Here is a 16,508-nt window from a genome sequence, read left to right as displayed (position 1 = left end):
AGTGAAAATAACTCTAATCGTATAGACTTGTAGAATAGCACGATTCCTGAAGCTACAGGAAAAACTGCTTCCTGCATCAAAGATGATTTAATCATAATGGTTACTGTGAGGGTATACATAATTTTAAATGTAAAAAACAAAACCCTGCGTTAACATTAAAATTTGATTGATAGTTGTATAAAACTGGAAAAATACTACAAGGCATACTACTTATTGAATATAGTTTTTGGACTTCAGTAACTGAAAGAACAAGCATTAAGAACAACAAAAATGATTAGGGGTCTGGAACACATGAGTTATGAGGAGAGGCTGAGGGAGCTGGGATTGTTTAGCCTGCAGAAGAGAAGAATGAGGGGGGATTTGATAGCTGCTTTCAACTACCTGAAAGGGGGTTCCAAAGAGGATGGCTCTAGACTGTTCTCAATGGTATCAGATGACAGAACGAGGAGTAATGGTCTCAAGCTGCAGTGGGGGAGGTTTAGATTGGATATTAGGAAAAACTTTTTCACTAAGAGGGTGGTGAAACACTGGAATGCGTTACCTAGGGAGGTGGTAGAATCTCCTTCCTTAGAGGTTTTTAAGGTCAGGCTTGACAAAGCCCTGGCTGGGATGATTTAACTGGGAATTGGTCCTGCTTCGAGCAGGGGGTTGGACTAGATGACCTTCTGGGGTCCCTTCCAACCCTGATATTCTATGATTCTATGATTCTAAGAAGGAGATAAGACAACATGCTAACTTTCAAGAGTTTAATGCTACTGGACTTAAATAACTAGTAACTTTTTTAAAGTTCACATTTTTTTTTACACTGTAACTTGCAAAATAAGCAGGTGGTTTGGTTTTCAAACTTATGTTTAAGAATTTAATCACTAAAATACTTGTAACACTAGGAGTAATGGTAAATGTTCTGCACCCCTCTCACTCTCCTAATATGCTTTGCTTTAAAGACTGTTAATAACTTTAGTAGATTTTTTTTCCAAGTCATTCAAAATTCAGGAACTCTGCTGAAATGTTACTTCAGAATTGCTTGCTAAGCTCTCATGCCTCACTCTAAAAGTCAAAAATACATTTGTACTATATTGGAATGAGAGCCCTGTAATAGTTAATTTTTAGGGAAACAGAACTTAGTTAAAAGTCTACTCTTCCAGCCTCATTATGAAACAAGTAATTCAGAACACACTTCTGCAAGTCAGGCACTGAAATGCCATCAGCCCTGACAATGTAAGCAGTGTCTGACAGTGTCCAACAGCCTCTCTGTGCCCTCAAAGTGAAACAGCTGGTCCATTGGAGTGGACAGTCAATTAAGTTAAACATCTATAGCTACAGAGTGTGATCATGACTACTATAGCAAAAGCAATCAAGCTTATTTTGCTAGCTTAGGCAGTCTGAGAGAAGTGGAAGCGTCTAAAGATGTGGTTTCTGCACTACAATGAATATGTAGGAAGCCAGGCAGAAGAGAGGCAACAAGATCAGAACAATCTTTAAATCCTTAATGGACTCTCCCTGTACACGTAAAACCAGCCAGACTATTTTATTATTTTAATAGCTACCACAAATCCACTACTTTGAGGACATGCACCTTTTGTATAACTGCATATGAATGTTTTTTTTCCTCGATCACTCTGCAGATCACACTAAACTGTATTAATACTTACAGCACCTGCTGCAACTTTTTAAACTGAGTGACTTTTCTACTCTCACAGCTTCATTGACTAGTCTAACCATGGAAGAAATTTGAAAGCCAAATCTAAAATTAATTTAATTCTTCCTCATATCACAAATACATTCATTTCATGTATGGTAGAGTGGGGCAGTCTGAATATTTTCTTGATGGGATTTTTTGGCATGTTTTAGAGCAACACTCATAAATTAACTCTACATGGATTAACCTTAAAAAGTTAAGTTTGATACACTAAATGCTATTTGAAGGGCCTTTATTGCTTATTTAAAGGCATTTGTTTGCTTCTGTAAGAGATTGTGCTGCTCTTCTGATAAAATGGCATTTAGCTCTAGAATAGTTAAGTTCTGAAGGTTGGCCCCATATAACTAGGTGTTTTACATCTTTGTCTATCTTGAAAAACATAATACTTGTGTATGCACAGAAACAAGCTTTTCTTTATTCATTTCACAGATCAGAGGCTGGGTTTGTTCTTTAGTTTTAAGTGGGATGTGTTCTGTTTAACAGGAACGTTTATCCATGCTTTCCTGAACAGGTCATTTCTTCTAGAAGCAAGGTCCACAGATCTTTGATGTCTTCAGCCTTCTTGCAGCTGAAGAAGTACAATCAAACTTGTCAGTAACTGGAACAATGTAAATAATCCAAGCCCTGAAGAGCATCAAAGTGTCCAGAGTCTGGGGAACTGGGGGGTGGTGGTGGTGGTGGTGGTGTTATATATATTTATCTGAAAACTCCAAGTAAAAGGGTACCTATCCAAAATTCTGAATTCCCTTGATGAATATTTTAAAGACACAATACTTTGCTTTGGCTAATATGTTTTGTAAAGTCAATAGTAGTCTTCTACCATGACCAGCGTCACAGAATGTATTCAGGTCAATTCACTTGTATATTAGCATAGATCAAAGTGAGGGATAAATATATAAATTGTTCAGATGTTTTAAAAACTTCATGATAACTAGTGGAATGCTACTTTTATTATTCTCACTTATCTATTCCTGTTATAATGTAACAGAAACCATTTACATTGAATATACCCCTGTAACTAAATAACCCATCAAACACAAATGAAACTTTGGGGAATGCAAAAGAAGAGTAGTAATATCTTAAAAGCAAGTGGTCATTATGTGTAATGACTGGAGGTCAAAAATTCAAAATGCATTCCTCACTCTGTCATCAAAGGAAAAGCTCACATGGGTAAAGACACCATCAGCTTCCTTATTGTGTAAAGGAGCTAGAAATATGGACCAAGAAATGATCCATCTCTGACTGTTTGGACTCCTACAGGGAAGCATAGCAGATGCAAAGTAGAGACCCCCAAAGATCATCTGGGTATCCTGAAAAGACGTTTTTGGGAAACTGGCAGTTTATCACTGCCACCATTTGGATTTACAAACAATGACCCACTTATTAATATATTTTACCTGCTTTAACCTCTCACTAATTTCTTAGCTAATAAACCTATAGTTAGTATACTATAGAACTGACTGCCAGCATTGTCTTTGGTGAAAGGTCTGGAGTAACAACTGATCTGGGTAAGTGGCTAGTCCCTTGGGACTGGGGGCAACCTGATATGGTGTGACTTTTTTTTTTTTCTCTTTATCTCTAAATCCAGTTTGTCTAGGTGGCAAGATAAGTTGGAGAGCCTAAGGGACTGTCTGTGACTCCATAGTAAGACTAGTCTACTGATCCAAGAGTTCACATTTGTTACTTACTGGCTTGGTGAAATCTAATTCTAGACTATACCACCAGTTTGAGTGGTGCCCTGTTTTCTGCCAGTCTGATCTGAGACTGGCACTCAGAGTTGTGAGCCACTCCAGACAGTGTGACAAATTACTCCCCATCCAAACTCTACCACATTGTATCTAATTACCAGCCAGCAGACCTGTGCATGTAAAACCCACAGCATCTCTCTGGGTGAGTGTGACCCCATCCCTGAAGAGTTCATCAGCTCTGAGTTTAATTATCTATAGTAGCAGCTGTGAAAAATTCTGCAACATTAAACTTTCATATATTTTGAACAAATCAGAATATATTCTCATTCCTTCAAAACCACCACATGGCAGAGGGTATTAGTTTGTACTGCAGTAACCCTACAGGCCCCATTTAGGATTAGTGCCCATTTTGCCACACAGTGTACAAAACACATAGCAAGATAAGGTTCCCTGCCCCAAAGAGCTTGCAATCTAAACAGGCAAAAAAGAGTGAGAGAATGGAATACAAACACATATCAACCAGCATTTTGAGCATGTTGTTTATGTGTTAATTCCACAGGGATTTTTTTTTTTTATTGTAGGCCATTTATGGATTATGAGGGCCAGGATTATGTGAGGCGGGGATGAGATAATAAGAGCAAGTAAGTGAGGAAAAATATTCTGAGTGTAGGCTGGAAGCAGAGGGCTTTCAAGAAGGTCAGAATACATAGATAATTCAGCCTGACATCAGAAAAGTCCAGTGGGACATGAAGGGGTGTTATACTAGAGTTCCAAAAGCAATTTGGGCTTCTTCCACATCAGATGTTCCTGATTCTCATCTCTCCTGAGCACACAAATTTGGGAGTGAGGGCCATGGGAAAACTGGTGCTCCTTTATCAAATCCATGTAAATGGAAGGAGATGAGGAGTCCTTACTTGTGCCTCATCATTTGCTGCTCTAGCTGCTTCCAAGCTAGTCATCCTTGGCTTCCAAGCAAGTTAGCATGGAAGTTTCCATGACAGCTCTTAGATATGTGTACCTGCATGGTCTGCTACTTCACTTGCTATTTAATACAGGAATGTTCTCTTTGCTGGATTGAAGGCCTCCATCAGAAAAGGGGAGAGTGGGCACAGCCATGTTTGTTCTTGTAGAACACTGCTATCATGTTGCCTGAGAGTGCTAAAAATCCTAAGCATATTCAACTATTTAAAAATTCTCAAGCAAAAATAGACAAGTCTGGTAAGAATCAGAACCTGGGCACTCTCAGACTCCTCTCCTCAAATCTGACTGGAAAGGGAAACGAGGCTCAGTTTATGTAACCTCAGCTACCTCATGCGTATTGCTGGGAAGAGAGGCTTGTGCAGCACCCAAAAAGCAGAGGTTTTGTTTTTTTTTCTAGAAAATTCCGAAGATAAATGCCACATCTCAAAACAGGCAACACAATGGCAATTTCAAAGAACCACCTGTAAATACAGAGCATCACTACTAAAAAGAGTAAGTACAATTCTTACTGTTACTGAGAAAACTTGAAAACATCAGAAGAAGTGGGAGTTTTTTACCCACGAAAGTTTATGCTCAAATAAATCTGTTAGTCTTTAAGGTGCCATCGGACTCCTTGTTGTTTGTGTGGATACAGTCTAACACGGCTACCCCTCTGATACTTGAGGAAACTTGCATCACTGAGCCTGAGAATCCTGAGTTATCCTGTCATTTTATGCAGCAAAGGTCATACTGCGTAAGACTGGGCGCTAAGGCTTTTATAAAAAGCAAGTCATAAGACTTAACAATCAGCGTTCTGAATGAGGTAGAGCACACTGGAAAGAGTTACACATGACTTTTCATATTAACTCTCAAGTGCATTAGTAAGGAAATGAAGGGTGCTACTGGATAGGATAATCGCACTTCTAAAACAGAGCTAACTCCCTTACAATTATTATTCTACAGAGTCAAGGATTAATGTTGTTTTCAAACTACTGTTCCCACTCACTTAAAAAAAATACTTTCAATGACAACCAAACGGCGCTTAAATCTGCAACTTTCCCATGAGTTTCTGAAATCTATGGGAAACTTGCAGATTTGAGCGCCATCTGACTTTTTTTTTTTTTTTTTTTTTAAGTGAGAGGAATATTATCTTGAACTCAATCCTTAATCTGCAAGTTTAGTTTAATACAACATTTAATCCTTTCACAGTAAAAGGACTTTAGCCTTTAGATTAGACTATGATTGCCATTAACCAAAACCACACAGCAAACGTAAGGTACATATTTTGAGTGTAACTAGTTGCTGTCTACAAGTTACTTTAAAATTCTAAACTGAGGACATCTTTAGTTTTTATTCCAAGGTCCTCTTTTTACTAAATGGCACAGGGCACCTTGTGGTGGGCCCCTCTTTCATCAGTATGAATTTCACCCTAAATGTAAATATTACTTTTATCAGAAAGAAAAGGAGTACTTGTAGCACCTTAGAGACTAACAAATGTATTTGAGCATAAGCTTTTGTGAGCTACAACTCACTTCATCGGATGCATCCAATGAAGTGAGCTGTAGCTCACGAAAGCTTATGCTCAAATAAATTTGTTAGTCTCTAAGGTGCCACAAGTACTCCTTTTCTTTCTGCGAATACAGACTAACACAGCTGCTACTCTGAAACCTGTCATTATATAATGTGTGGTCACAATCTACTTTCAAGACTGGTAAATGCTAGAGCTTCCTTGTTGCATCCACCTGACGTAGCGTCTGTTTTATTGCCTGTATATGGCTCTCAATTATACTTTTGCTTAAGCTGAGGTATAAACCACTATGTCTAAAGCCAGACAAAACAATCAGGAATATGGAAACCTCTGGTTTTCCATTAAGCAAAACAAAGGTAATCAAAGTCTAAAGTCTTACTATATAAAGTAATAACAGCAGAATCCTAGATCCTGATTTTTTCAGACATATTAAGTATGTACAGCTACAGTGCACTTCAATAGGAGTTTTGGGGTGCTTAGTAGTTTGGAAAATCAGGTCTCTAATCCCTTTCTAGCCAAGAGAGAATACAAACTACCATTGACAGCAAGGGACTAGGAGGCTGCAATCTGGGGTTCTACTCCCAGCTCAGCCTCTCTGTACCTGTTTTGCCATCTGTAAAATGGAGATACCGCCTTAGAAGTGACTTGTGAGACGCGGGGGTATGTCTACACTACAGCAGCAGTGCTACCGTGTTGCACCATCCCCCTGTAGACATTTCAGTCACTGTAGTTAATCCATCTCTCGGGCAGTACAGCGTCTTCTGCTGACCCAGCCCCATTACAGCAGTTGGGGTGCAAAACTGTCACAGGCCTGAGCAACCTGTCTAGCTCAATCCAATTTTTAAGAGTAAATCAGGCCTACGTCCCGCTGGCGCTGAAATGAAGTGCTCCGCTAAAGGGCAAAGTATCATCCTCTCTAGCGCCCCTGCCCAGCTCTCCATGGCGGCAGCTCAGGGAGCCCGAGGGGAGCACCCCTCCCGCAGGCACTCCCCACCGACTCAGCCAAGCCTCACCCCTCCCTGCGTGGTCTCCACTCTCCAACCAACCCCGTCGTCACCCTCGCACCCCCCCCCCCAAGTGGAAGGTACCATCTCCCCGCCTGCTCCCTTCGCACCGCCACACGGTGGGAGCTTCCATCTCAGCCACCCGCCCCCTCCGGACGCAGCCCCAGGCGCGCGCCCTGTGACCGTTAGCCTGCAAAACCCACAGGCTGGGGGCGCTCGGGGCAGCCGGCGGGGCTGCGCCGGGCCGGGAGCGAGGCCCCTCGGAAAGAGAAGACCCAGCCTCACGGGTCCCTCGTTGGCCCGCTTCAGGGGCTCCCTGAGCCGCGGGGACCCGAGGCACGAAGCCCCTGGGGTACCTGAAGGCCTCGCTGATCCTGCCATTGCTTCAGCTGGTCCTTGGCGTGGTTCCGACTGCCGGCCATTTCGTGACTAGGCGACCCCTGCGACGGATGCGCTTCGTGAATCAAAGACTACTGCCGCCCGGCTCCCCCGGTCGCAGTGAGCCTCGACTCAGACGCGCATCCAGAGAGCTGGAGCGCTGCAACAACAGACAACTCCGCCTTGCAGCTATGCCCGCCCCTCACTGCCTCATTGGTCAGCCGCCCCCCGACAGTCTCCATCTCGAGTTCTGATTGCGTTCACAATACGCCAATCACCAAGAGGGGGGGGAATGAAGTGAGGGGCGACTCGAGGAGCGGAGGGGGATGGGTGTTGTGCTCTGCTCTTTACTCCCAAGAATTTTCTTGGCACGGCGCCCTCTTGTATTTCATTCCCCGCCCCCCGACGTCTCAAGTCTGCCAAAGGTCAGAGAAGGAAAAAGAATGGGAGGACCCTAGTTCTCAATTTTGTTGGACTTCAGCATAGTTTATTGCTTCTCCGTTGTTTTGTTTTATTTTACTCAAAACCTTCCAGAGCTGAAAAATAAAGGGGACTAGAAAGGAGGAGGAGACACAGGGGAAACTCTGCGTATATATATTTATCACATAGCAAAAAAGCTGTTAAAAGAAGAGAGACAAGATGGGTGAGGTAATCTCTTTTATTGGACCAACTTCTTTTGGTGAGAGAGACCAGCTTTGGAATTTGCACAGAGCCAGGCTAAACACTGGAAAGCTCGGCATACCATTTTTACAGATGCCTGTGCGGTCTTAATTCCATCCCTTTGTGCAGCTATTCTGTGCAACCTACTGAGGCAGGAGTACCTTGAAAAAACGGTGATCATCTAATTAAAGACTAGCAAAGCATATGCACAAGTGACAGAGTTAAAGTAACAGTCATAAATCTTATGTTTGTTAATTTTCCAGTGCTTGAATTTGAAATCTAAATAATATTTCTAACAGGATTGTGTTTTTGTAATTTCCTAGGGTTTTTTTTTTTAAGGGAAAAGGGTAAAACCAAATTCTATTATATAACTGTAATGCTACTTCCTAGGATTCATGCATCAACAGTAATGTTTGAACTTTGAGTCCTGTAGCACAGACTTATATTACTTGAGCTACAAGGCAAAAAACAGTAGCTAGAAGCATGAGGTATCTTTTTCGTACCCTAGAGAGGATAGACCACTGCACGGGTGGCCAACCTGTGGCACCAGAGCTGCATGCGGCTCTTCAGAGGTTAATATGCAGTTCTTGCATAGGCGCTGACTCCGGGGCTGGAGCGACAGATGCTAACTTTCCATCTTGCCTGGGGGTGCTCATTGCTCAATCCCCTGCTCTGCCCCACTCCCTGCCCCTGCTCCACCCCTTTCCCCGAGGCCCATGCCTCCTCTCCTGAGCCTGCCATGCCCTCGCTTCTCCCTCACAGAGCCTTCTGTACATGCAAAACAGCTGACTGTGGCAGGCAGGAGATGCTGACTGGTGAGGCTGCCGGCGGGTGGGAGGCACTGGGGGCTGGAGGGCGGGAGCTGATGGGAGGGCTGCTGACATGTTACTGTGGCTCTTTGGCAAATTCTATCTCCTTCTCAGGCTCAGGTTGGCCACCCTGGACCACTGGGTCCAGGAATGGTTGACAGGGACCCAGCATGGGTCTCTTTCTCCTTCCCCTCCCTGAGAATTGAGGGAGCTTCTGCTTCATGTGGTTCCTCCAAAGGTGTGGATGGGCCATGCAGGCCATGTGTTGCCACTGTCCTTGCTGCTGCATTGGCACTTTAGAATGTCCATGCTTAATTATTATTTTGCCATGCTGCCAAAAACTACTAGAGGCATGTGAGTAAGAAAAAGCAAATGGTGATTTTATATCTCAGCAAAACCTGAACAGAATTTCATGGGACAAATTAAAGGCGCTTCTCTAAGCATGAGGGCTTTCCTCCTATCACATTTCTATGGCCTGCTATAAATAATGGAAGTGGAAGAGCAATTCAAAAAAGTCTCATGTCAAAACCAACTCCCTATATAACATATCATAGCAACTACTCTGTACTAGATGGAAAACAATCCCAGCTATATATACAAAATGATGGGGTCTCAATTAGCTGTTACCACTCAAGAAAGAGATCTTGGAGTCATCATGGAGAGTTCTCTGAAAACATCAGCTCAATGTGCAGTGGCAGTCAAAAAAGGTAACAATATTAAGAACCATTAGGAAAGGGGCAAATAATAAGATAGAAGATATAATGCCACCATAGAAATCTGTGACACATCCACACCTTGAATACTATGTGCCGTTCTGGTGGCCCCATCACAAAAAAAAACATATTAAAATTGGAAAAGGTACAGAGAAGGGCAACAAAAAATGATTAGGGATATAGAACATATAAGGAGAGATTAGAAAGACTGACTCTTCACCTAGGAAAAGAGATGACTAAGGGGGGATATGATAGAAGTTTATAAAGTCATGAATTGCATGGAGAAAGTGAATAGGAAATTTATTTATCCCTTCACATAATGAACCAGGGTCACCCAATGAAATTCATAGGCTGCAGGTTGAAATAAAACAAAATACTTCTTCACATGAGCGCAGTCAACCTGTAGAACTCTTTGTCAGGGGATGTTGTGAAGGACAAAAGTATAAGTAGGTTTAAAAAAAAAGAATTAGAGAAATTTGTGGAGGATAGGTCTATCAATGACTGTTATCCAAGATGGGCAGGGATGCAACCCCACCCAACTAGAGTCTAGGCAATCTCTTAAAACATGTCTTAAAAATATTTCTTTACTGGAGATCTGCAGGGCAGGTACTTGGAGTTTAGCTCATACCTTGACCCAACATTACGCCCTGGAATTGGTGATTAGATCAGATGCCAAATTCAGGAGAACAGTTCTGCAATCCTTATTTAGCTAGCTGTAGTGAGGACTTGTCAGAGCCTCCTCCTGATAATCTGGGAACTGCGAGCTACTGAAGTTAGACGTTTTTAAATCAAAAGGTCCAGATTATCTGCATCAAAGAATTTAAAAAGAGCTAGCTGATACTGATTTTCAATTAGAGATGTAAAATATTAAATGGTTAATCAGTAAGTGAAGGAACAAAATATGGACACTGTGTAGAATCAAGCATGTGGGTTTATTACATACAGTGCTGATGGAGTGTCACCTCATTTATTAGGCTCGGAGACACTGCCAAACAATTGATTACAACAGATTATATGGGTTTTCCATGGGCAGAGGGAAATGACAGGGTAGGCAATCCCAGACCCCTGTGTTATACCAATAAATTAAAAACCAGCAGGATCTTATTAAAGGGGAAAAGGCAAAATGCCACATTTATTGTGAATACAGAAAGAATCATAGTAAGCAGTTAGTTATAGCTGTAACATTCCATTCAATCTCATATTTATTCATACATTCATTCATACACACACACACAGAGGTTCTGCAAGGTTGTTATCATAGTTACCAGCCTTAGAGTTGCTCATGCCAAGCTACTGGCCAGGTGGCCTGGACATGAGGAAGGAGCAGGGCCTTGTCACATGCACATCTGATGCTCCTGGAAGTTGGTTTGCAGAATCAGACCCCAAAGTTCTCACTTTCTAGAGTCCATTTTTATAGGAGTTTCTTCCTATGCCAGTCTATGGGAATTACTTCATCATGCTGTTGCTGAATCAATCAGCAGATAGCACACTCCTGACGGCTCCATGCTGCTAGATGTTATCTTGTTCTTTGGTTCTCCCATTCTTGAGGCTGTTGGGTGGATTCCAGTCTGCCCTCCAGGGGTCCTCTGGTAATTTCCACTTGACGTCTTCTTCAGCCGATGGACACTGGATTCTTAGGCTGGCACCTCCCTGATCATTCAGTTATTATCCACACCAAGCATCCATCCACATACATCCTCTGTCTCTATTTTAATCACAATTGTTAATACAACAAAAGGACGGGGAGTCTGTGGGTGCTGTTTCTGTTGTTACAGAGTATTGCTTTGAGTCTCTCTCTGTGTGAATTGCTTTGAGAACAGACTCTGTCTTAGAATGTACTAACGCAATTAGCAGCTTGCAAGTTTCACACATAGAGGGAGAGAAACAGTACCAAAAACCAAGAGACCTCTTAATTAGTAATACCCTGGAATTTAAACTATGGGGAATCAAACTCATTTGTGATTTTAATACAGAACTTCTTTAATATGATCCAGCACCTGGATAGGTCGAACAGGAAGACAAGATAAGCACAGTAGCCAATAGTCAAAGATTACATAATGTTTCCGCCCATGGTTTCAGGTTAACACATGACACTTAATTAGTACCCAGGTGTTTTCCTTTAAACAATATATAGTGTGTGTTAATATATATGTTGAATTCTGATTTGGGATCCATAAGAATGAAGTCGCTCCCCTGATTGTCCGACAAGTACACACCTAGGAGTTAAAGCAAAAGGACAAATGAAAAGTATATAGCAATAAAGATTGTCTTTTAGTTGTTCATTTGTGTTTCTAAGGCAGGCACTGGCAATGGCTTGGAAGAGCTGTGTACATCTGTGAGAGGGAGGATATCATATCTCATACTGACATGTTTGAACCTCTTCCATAAACTCAAGGCTGGTGTGTAGGAAGGCACCTCTTCTACAGAAGAAACAGGGCCCCTTTCATTCCTTAGGTCTGTTTGCAACTTTGAGATAAAGCCCCCAATTATAATTTCCACCTGGCTTCTTGCTGACCAAACTTATCTTAGCACAAAGCAAGGTTGTCCTTTGTTTGTTCTGCTTCTTAGCTAATATTGTTCACTGTTTGCTAGGCCTCTGTCTTCTTGACCAAACTCTGGACTTTGGGCCTGTAAAAAGAGCTGACACAGTCTATATATCAGGTTGTAACATAAACAGCATATGGATTTTAGCCCTTCAGTAAGTATTAGTCTTACTGTTAAACCCACCCTAACCATTAACTCCTGGGCCGGCCAGAATGACCCCAGCCCCTCTCTCTTTAATCTGTTAACCGGTTAAACAATATAATTTGTACAGTTAACTTTTTCAATAAGTCTTAGAACTCTTGGGAAGTTCCATAAGACTAGAAGAAAGCTAAAGTGTCAACATTTAAAAAAAAAAAAAAAAAAAAGGAGTACTTGTGGCACCTTAGAGACTAACCAATTTATTTGAGCATGAGCTTTCGTGAGCTACAGCTCACTTCATCAGATGTTGTACTCCTTTTCTTTTTGCGAATACAGACTAACACGGCTGTTCCTCTGAAACCAACATTTAAAAAGTATAAACAAGATGATCCGGGTAATTATAGGCCTGACAGTCTGACATCAATCCTGGGCAAGATAATGGAATGGCTGATACAAAACTCAATTAATACAAAATTAAAAAATGGTAATACAATTAATATCAATCAACATGGATTTATGGAAAATAGATCCTGTCATACTAACAATGTCTTTTTGTGTCAGATTACAAGTTTGATAAAGGTAATACTGTTGATGTAATTAATATATTTAGACTTCTGTAAGGCATTTCATTTGGCACAGTACAACATTTTGAGTAAAAATACTTAGAAAGATATAAAGTTAACATGGGACACATTAAATGGATTAAAAACTGACTAATTGATAAGTCTCAAAATGTAATTGTAAACCTGGAATCATCAAGCAGGTGTGTTTCTAGTGGGGTCCTACAAGAATCAATCCTTGGCCCTACACTTCTGAGCATTTTTATCAATGACTTGGAAGAAAACATAATATGAGTGTGAAAGTTTGCAGATGACACACAAACTGGGGAAGTGGTAAATAATGAAGAGGCCAGGTCACTGATACAGAGCAATCTAGAGCAGTTGGTAAACAGTTTACAAGTGAATAATATATAATTTAATACAGCTGAATGTAAATGTGTACATCTAGGAACAAAAAATGTAAGCCATACTTACAGGATGGGGAACTCGGTCCTGGGAAGCAGTGAGTGAAAATCATTTGGTGTCGTAGTGGATAATCAGCTAAACATGAGCTCCTAATGCGGCCCTGTGACGAAAAGGGCTAATGAGATTTTGGATGAATAAACTGGGAAATCTCAAGTAGAAGTAAAGAGGTTATTTTACTTCTGTATTTGGCAATGGTGTGATTGCTGCTGGAATACTGTGTCCAGATCTGGTGTCCACAATTCAAGAAGGATGTTGACAAATTGCAGAGACTTCAGAGAATTGCCATGATAATGATTATAGAATTATAAAACTTGCTTTACAGTGGTACACTAAGGGAGCTCAGTCTATTTAGTTTAACAAAGAGAAGGTTAAGGAGTGACTTGATTACAGTCTATTAGTACATATATGGGGAACAAATATTTGATGATGTGCTCTTCCATCTAACAGAGAAAACTAAAGTACAGACAAAGCTAGATAATTTCAAACTGGAACTAAGGCGTAATTTTTTAACTGTTGGAACAATTTACCAATGGCCGTCATGGATTTTCTATCACTGGTGATTTTAGAATTAAGATTGTGTGTTTCTCTAAACCAGGGGTCTCAAACTCAATTTACCTTAGGGCCAGTGCCAGTCCTCAAATCCTCCCAGCAGGCCAATAATGTCACTCATGCTGCCCAAAACTTCACAACCACCCCAAAACTCCTCCCCCCACCTGCCTAAGGCTCTGGGAAGGAGTTTGGGTGCAGAAAGGGTCAGAGGTCAGGCTCTGGGAGGGAGTTTGGATGGGGAGGGGTTCTGGGGTGCAGGCTCTGGATTGCAGTTTGGGTGCTGGCTCAGGGCTGGGGCAGGAGTGCAGGAGGAGGGGGTCAGGACTTTGAGACCCCTGCTCTAAAAGATATGCTCTAGGAATTATTTAGGGACGTTCTATGGCCTGTGTTATACAGGAGCTCACACTAGATTATCACAATGGTTTCTTCTGGCCTTGGAATCTATGACTCTGAGTTGCTGTAAATGAGATCCATGTAGTCAAAGACTTGAAGGATTATTATTTACCTTAGGTTAACTATGATTCTTCGAGATGTTTCGTCCATGTTTTGTCCATCCCACAACCCACTCTCCATTACACTCCTTTGGAATCTATCTTTACTGGAAAAAGAAAAGGAGTACTTGTGGCACCTTAGAGACTAACCAATTTATTTGAGCATAAGCTTTCGTGAGCTACAGCTCACTTCATCGGATGCATACCGTGGAAAGTGTAGAAGATCTTTTATACACACAAAGCGTGAAAAAATACCTCCCCCCCACCCCACTCTCCTGCTGGCAATAGCTTATCTAAAGTGATCACTCTCCTTACAATGTGTATGATAATCAAGTTGGGCCATTTCCAGCACAAATCCAGGTTTTCTCACCCCCGCCCCCGCCCCCCCACTCTCCTGCTGGTAATAGCTTATCTAAAGTGACCACTCTCCTTACAGGTTTCAGAGTAACAGCCGTGTTAGTCTGTATTCGCAAAAAGAAAAGGAGTACTTGTGGCACCTTAGAGACTAACCAATTTCTTTGAGCATGAGCTTTCGTGAGCTACAGCTCACTTCATCGGATGCATACTGTGGAAACTGCAGAAGACATTATATACACAGAGACCATGAAACAATACCTCCTCCCACCCCACTCTCCTGCTGGTAATAGCTTATCTAAAGTGATCACTCTCCTTACAATGTGTATGATAATCAAGTTGGGCCATTTCCAGCACAAATCCAGGTTTTCTCACCCCCACCCCCTTTTCCAAAAACTACACACACAAACTCACTCTCCTGCTGGTAATAGCTTATCCAAAGTGACCACTCTCCCTACAATGTGCATGATAATCAAGGTGGGCCATTTCCAGCAAAAATCCAGGTTTTCTCACCCCCCCCCCCACCAAAACACACACATACAAACTCACTGTCCTGCTGGTAACAGCCCATCCAAAGCGACCACTCTCCCCACAATGTGCACGATAATCAAGGTGGGTCATTTCCAGCACAAATCCAGGTCTTCTCACCCCCCCACCCAACTCACTCTTCTGCTGGTAATAGCTCATTACCAGCAGGAGAGTGAGTTTGTGGGGGGGGGGGGGCCAGAGGGTGAGAAAACCTGGATTTGTGCTGGAAATGGCCCAACTTGATTATCATACACATTGTAAGGAGAGTGATCACTTTAGATAAGCTATTACCAGCAGGAGAGTGGGGTGGGAGGAGGTATTGTTTCATGGTCTCTGTGTATATAATGTCTTCTGCAGTTTCCACAGTATGCATCTGATTAAGTGAGCTGCAGCTCACGAAAGCTTATGCTCAAATAAATTGGTTAGTCTCTAAGGTGCCACAAGTACTCCTTTTCTTTTTGCGAATACAGACTAACACGGCTGTTACTCTGAAACCTGTAAGGAGAGTGGTCACTTTAGATAAGCTATTACCAGCAGGAGAGTGGGTGGGGGGCGGGGGTGAGAAAACCTGGATTTGTGCTGGAAATGGCCCAACTTGATTATCATACACATTGTAAGGAGAGTGATCACTTTAGATAAGCTATTGCCAGCAGGAGAGTGGGGTGGGGGGGAGGTATTTTTTCATGCTTTGTGTGTATAAAAGATCTTCTACACTTTCCACAGTATGCATCCGATGAAGTGAACTGTAGCTTACAAAAGCTTATGCTCAAATAAATTGTTTAGTCTCTAAGGTGCCACAAGTACTCCTTTTCTTTTTGCGAATATAGACTAACACGGCTGTTACTCTGAAACCTATCTTTACTGGGATTCTGAACTATTGAGGAAACTGAAAGGTAGTTGGGGTTCTTGGGTTGCAGGTGAGCATGAGGTCAAAAGATTCAGAACTCATGTACTTCATAAATGGGATCAACACAGACAAAAATTGTCAGAGAACCAGGTAAAGGTAAATAACTGTTCTTTGTAAAAGGTTTTTATAGATAACACAAGGGGAAGGTTAGGTGAGAAGTCTCATGGGCTTAAAGTTAAACTTGTGCAAAAGTGTTTTTGAAGATCAGGGCTCTATTTTTTCATTTTAAGCAACCCCTATGTTAAAACATGACAGTGTACATCAGGAGTCTCAAAGTCGCCATCTGCAGGTCGAGAACCTCCCCAGTGTGGCCCGCTGGGCTCAAGCAGTTTGGGGGCCGGGTCTCTCCCTCAGCCCTGCCTGCCTCCCTCGGACCCCCCCCCCCCGCGCATCCTCCAGGTGATTTTAAACAGCGTAGGGCCCCGCCCACCACAGGCAGCGCAGCGGAGCAGCTTCCTGCACGTTCGCTCCACATGGCTGCCGGCCCCACCCTGTGGCCCTGGGGTGGGGTGGGGCGGGGCCATGCCTCCGCG

General features: G+C 42.3%; 1 protein-coding gene and 1 long non-coding RNA gene across 3 annotated transcripts in view; both read right to left on the bottom strand.

Annotated features, from left to right (window-relative positions):
- The window catches only part of CAT (catalase), a 40,726-nt gene extending 33,275 nt beyond the window's left edge, over positions 1-7,451 (bottom strand). Inside the window, exon 1 of one of the 2 annotated variants that reach the window (XM_048853689.2) lies at positions 7,236-7,451. In XM_048853689.2, the coding sequence (XP_048709646.1) occupies positions 7,236-7,301 (66 nt within the window). In that variant the 5' untranslated portion in view covers positions 7,302-7,451. The remainder of the gene's footprint in view (positions 1-7,235) is intronic. The other variant, XM_048853690.2, reaches the window with a different exon arrangement.
- A 5,703-nt stretch (positions 7,452-13,154) lies between these two features.
- LOC142072341 (uncharacterized) lies at positions 13,155-15,186 on the bottom strand. Its single transcript, XR_012668734.1, has 3 exons — positions 15,090-15,186; positions 14,201-14,293; positions 13,155-13,246 (listed from the first exon to the last, which is right to left on the bottom strand). It is a non-coding gene; the product is annotated as an uncharacterized LOC142072341 (long non-coding RNA).
- Between the last annotated feature and the right edge of the window lie 1,322 nt (positions 15,187-16,508).

The sequence above is a fragment of the Caretta caretta genome, chromosome 6, assembly GCF_965140235.1.
Source record: "Caretta caretta isolate rCarCar2 chromosome 6, rCarCar1.hap1, whole genome shotgun sequence".
NCBI classification, from domain to species: Eukaryota; Metazoa; Chordata; order Testudines; family Cheloniidae; genus Caretta; species Caretta caretta.
Note: the sequence above shows the minus strand (reverse complement) of the source record. Positions and strands in the feature narration are given on the sequence as shown.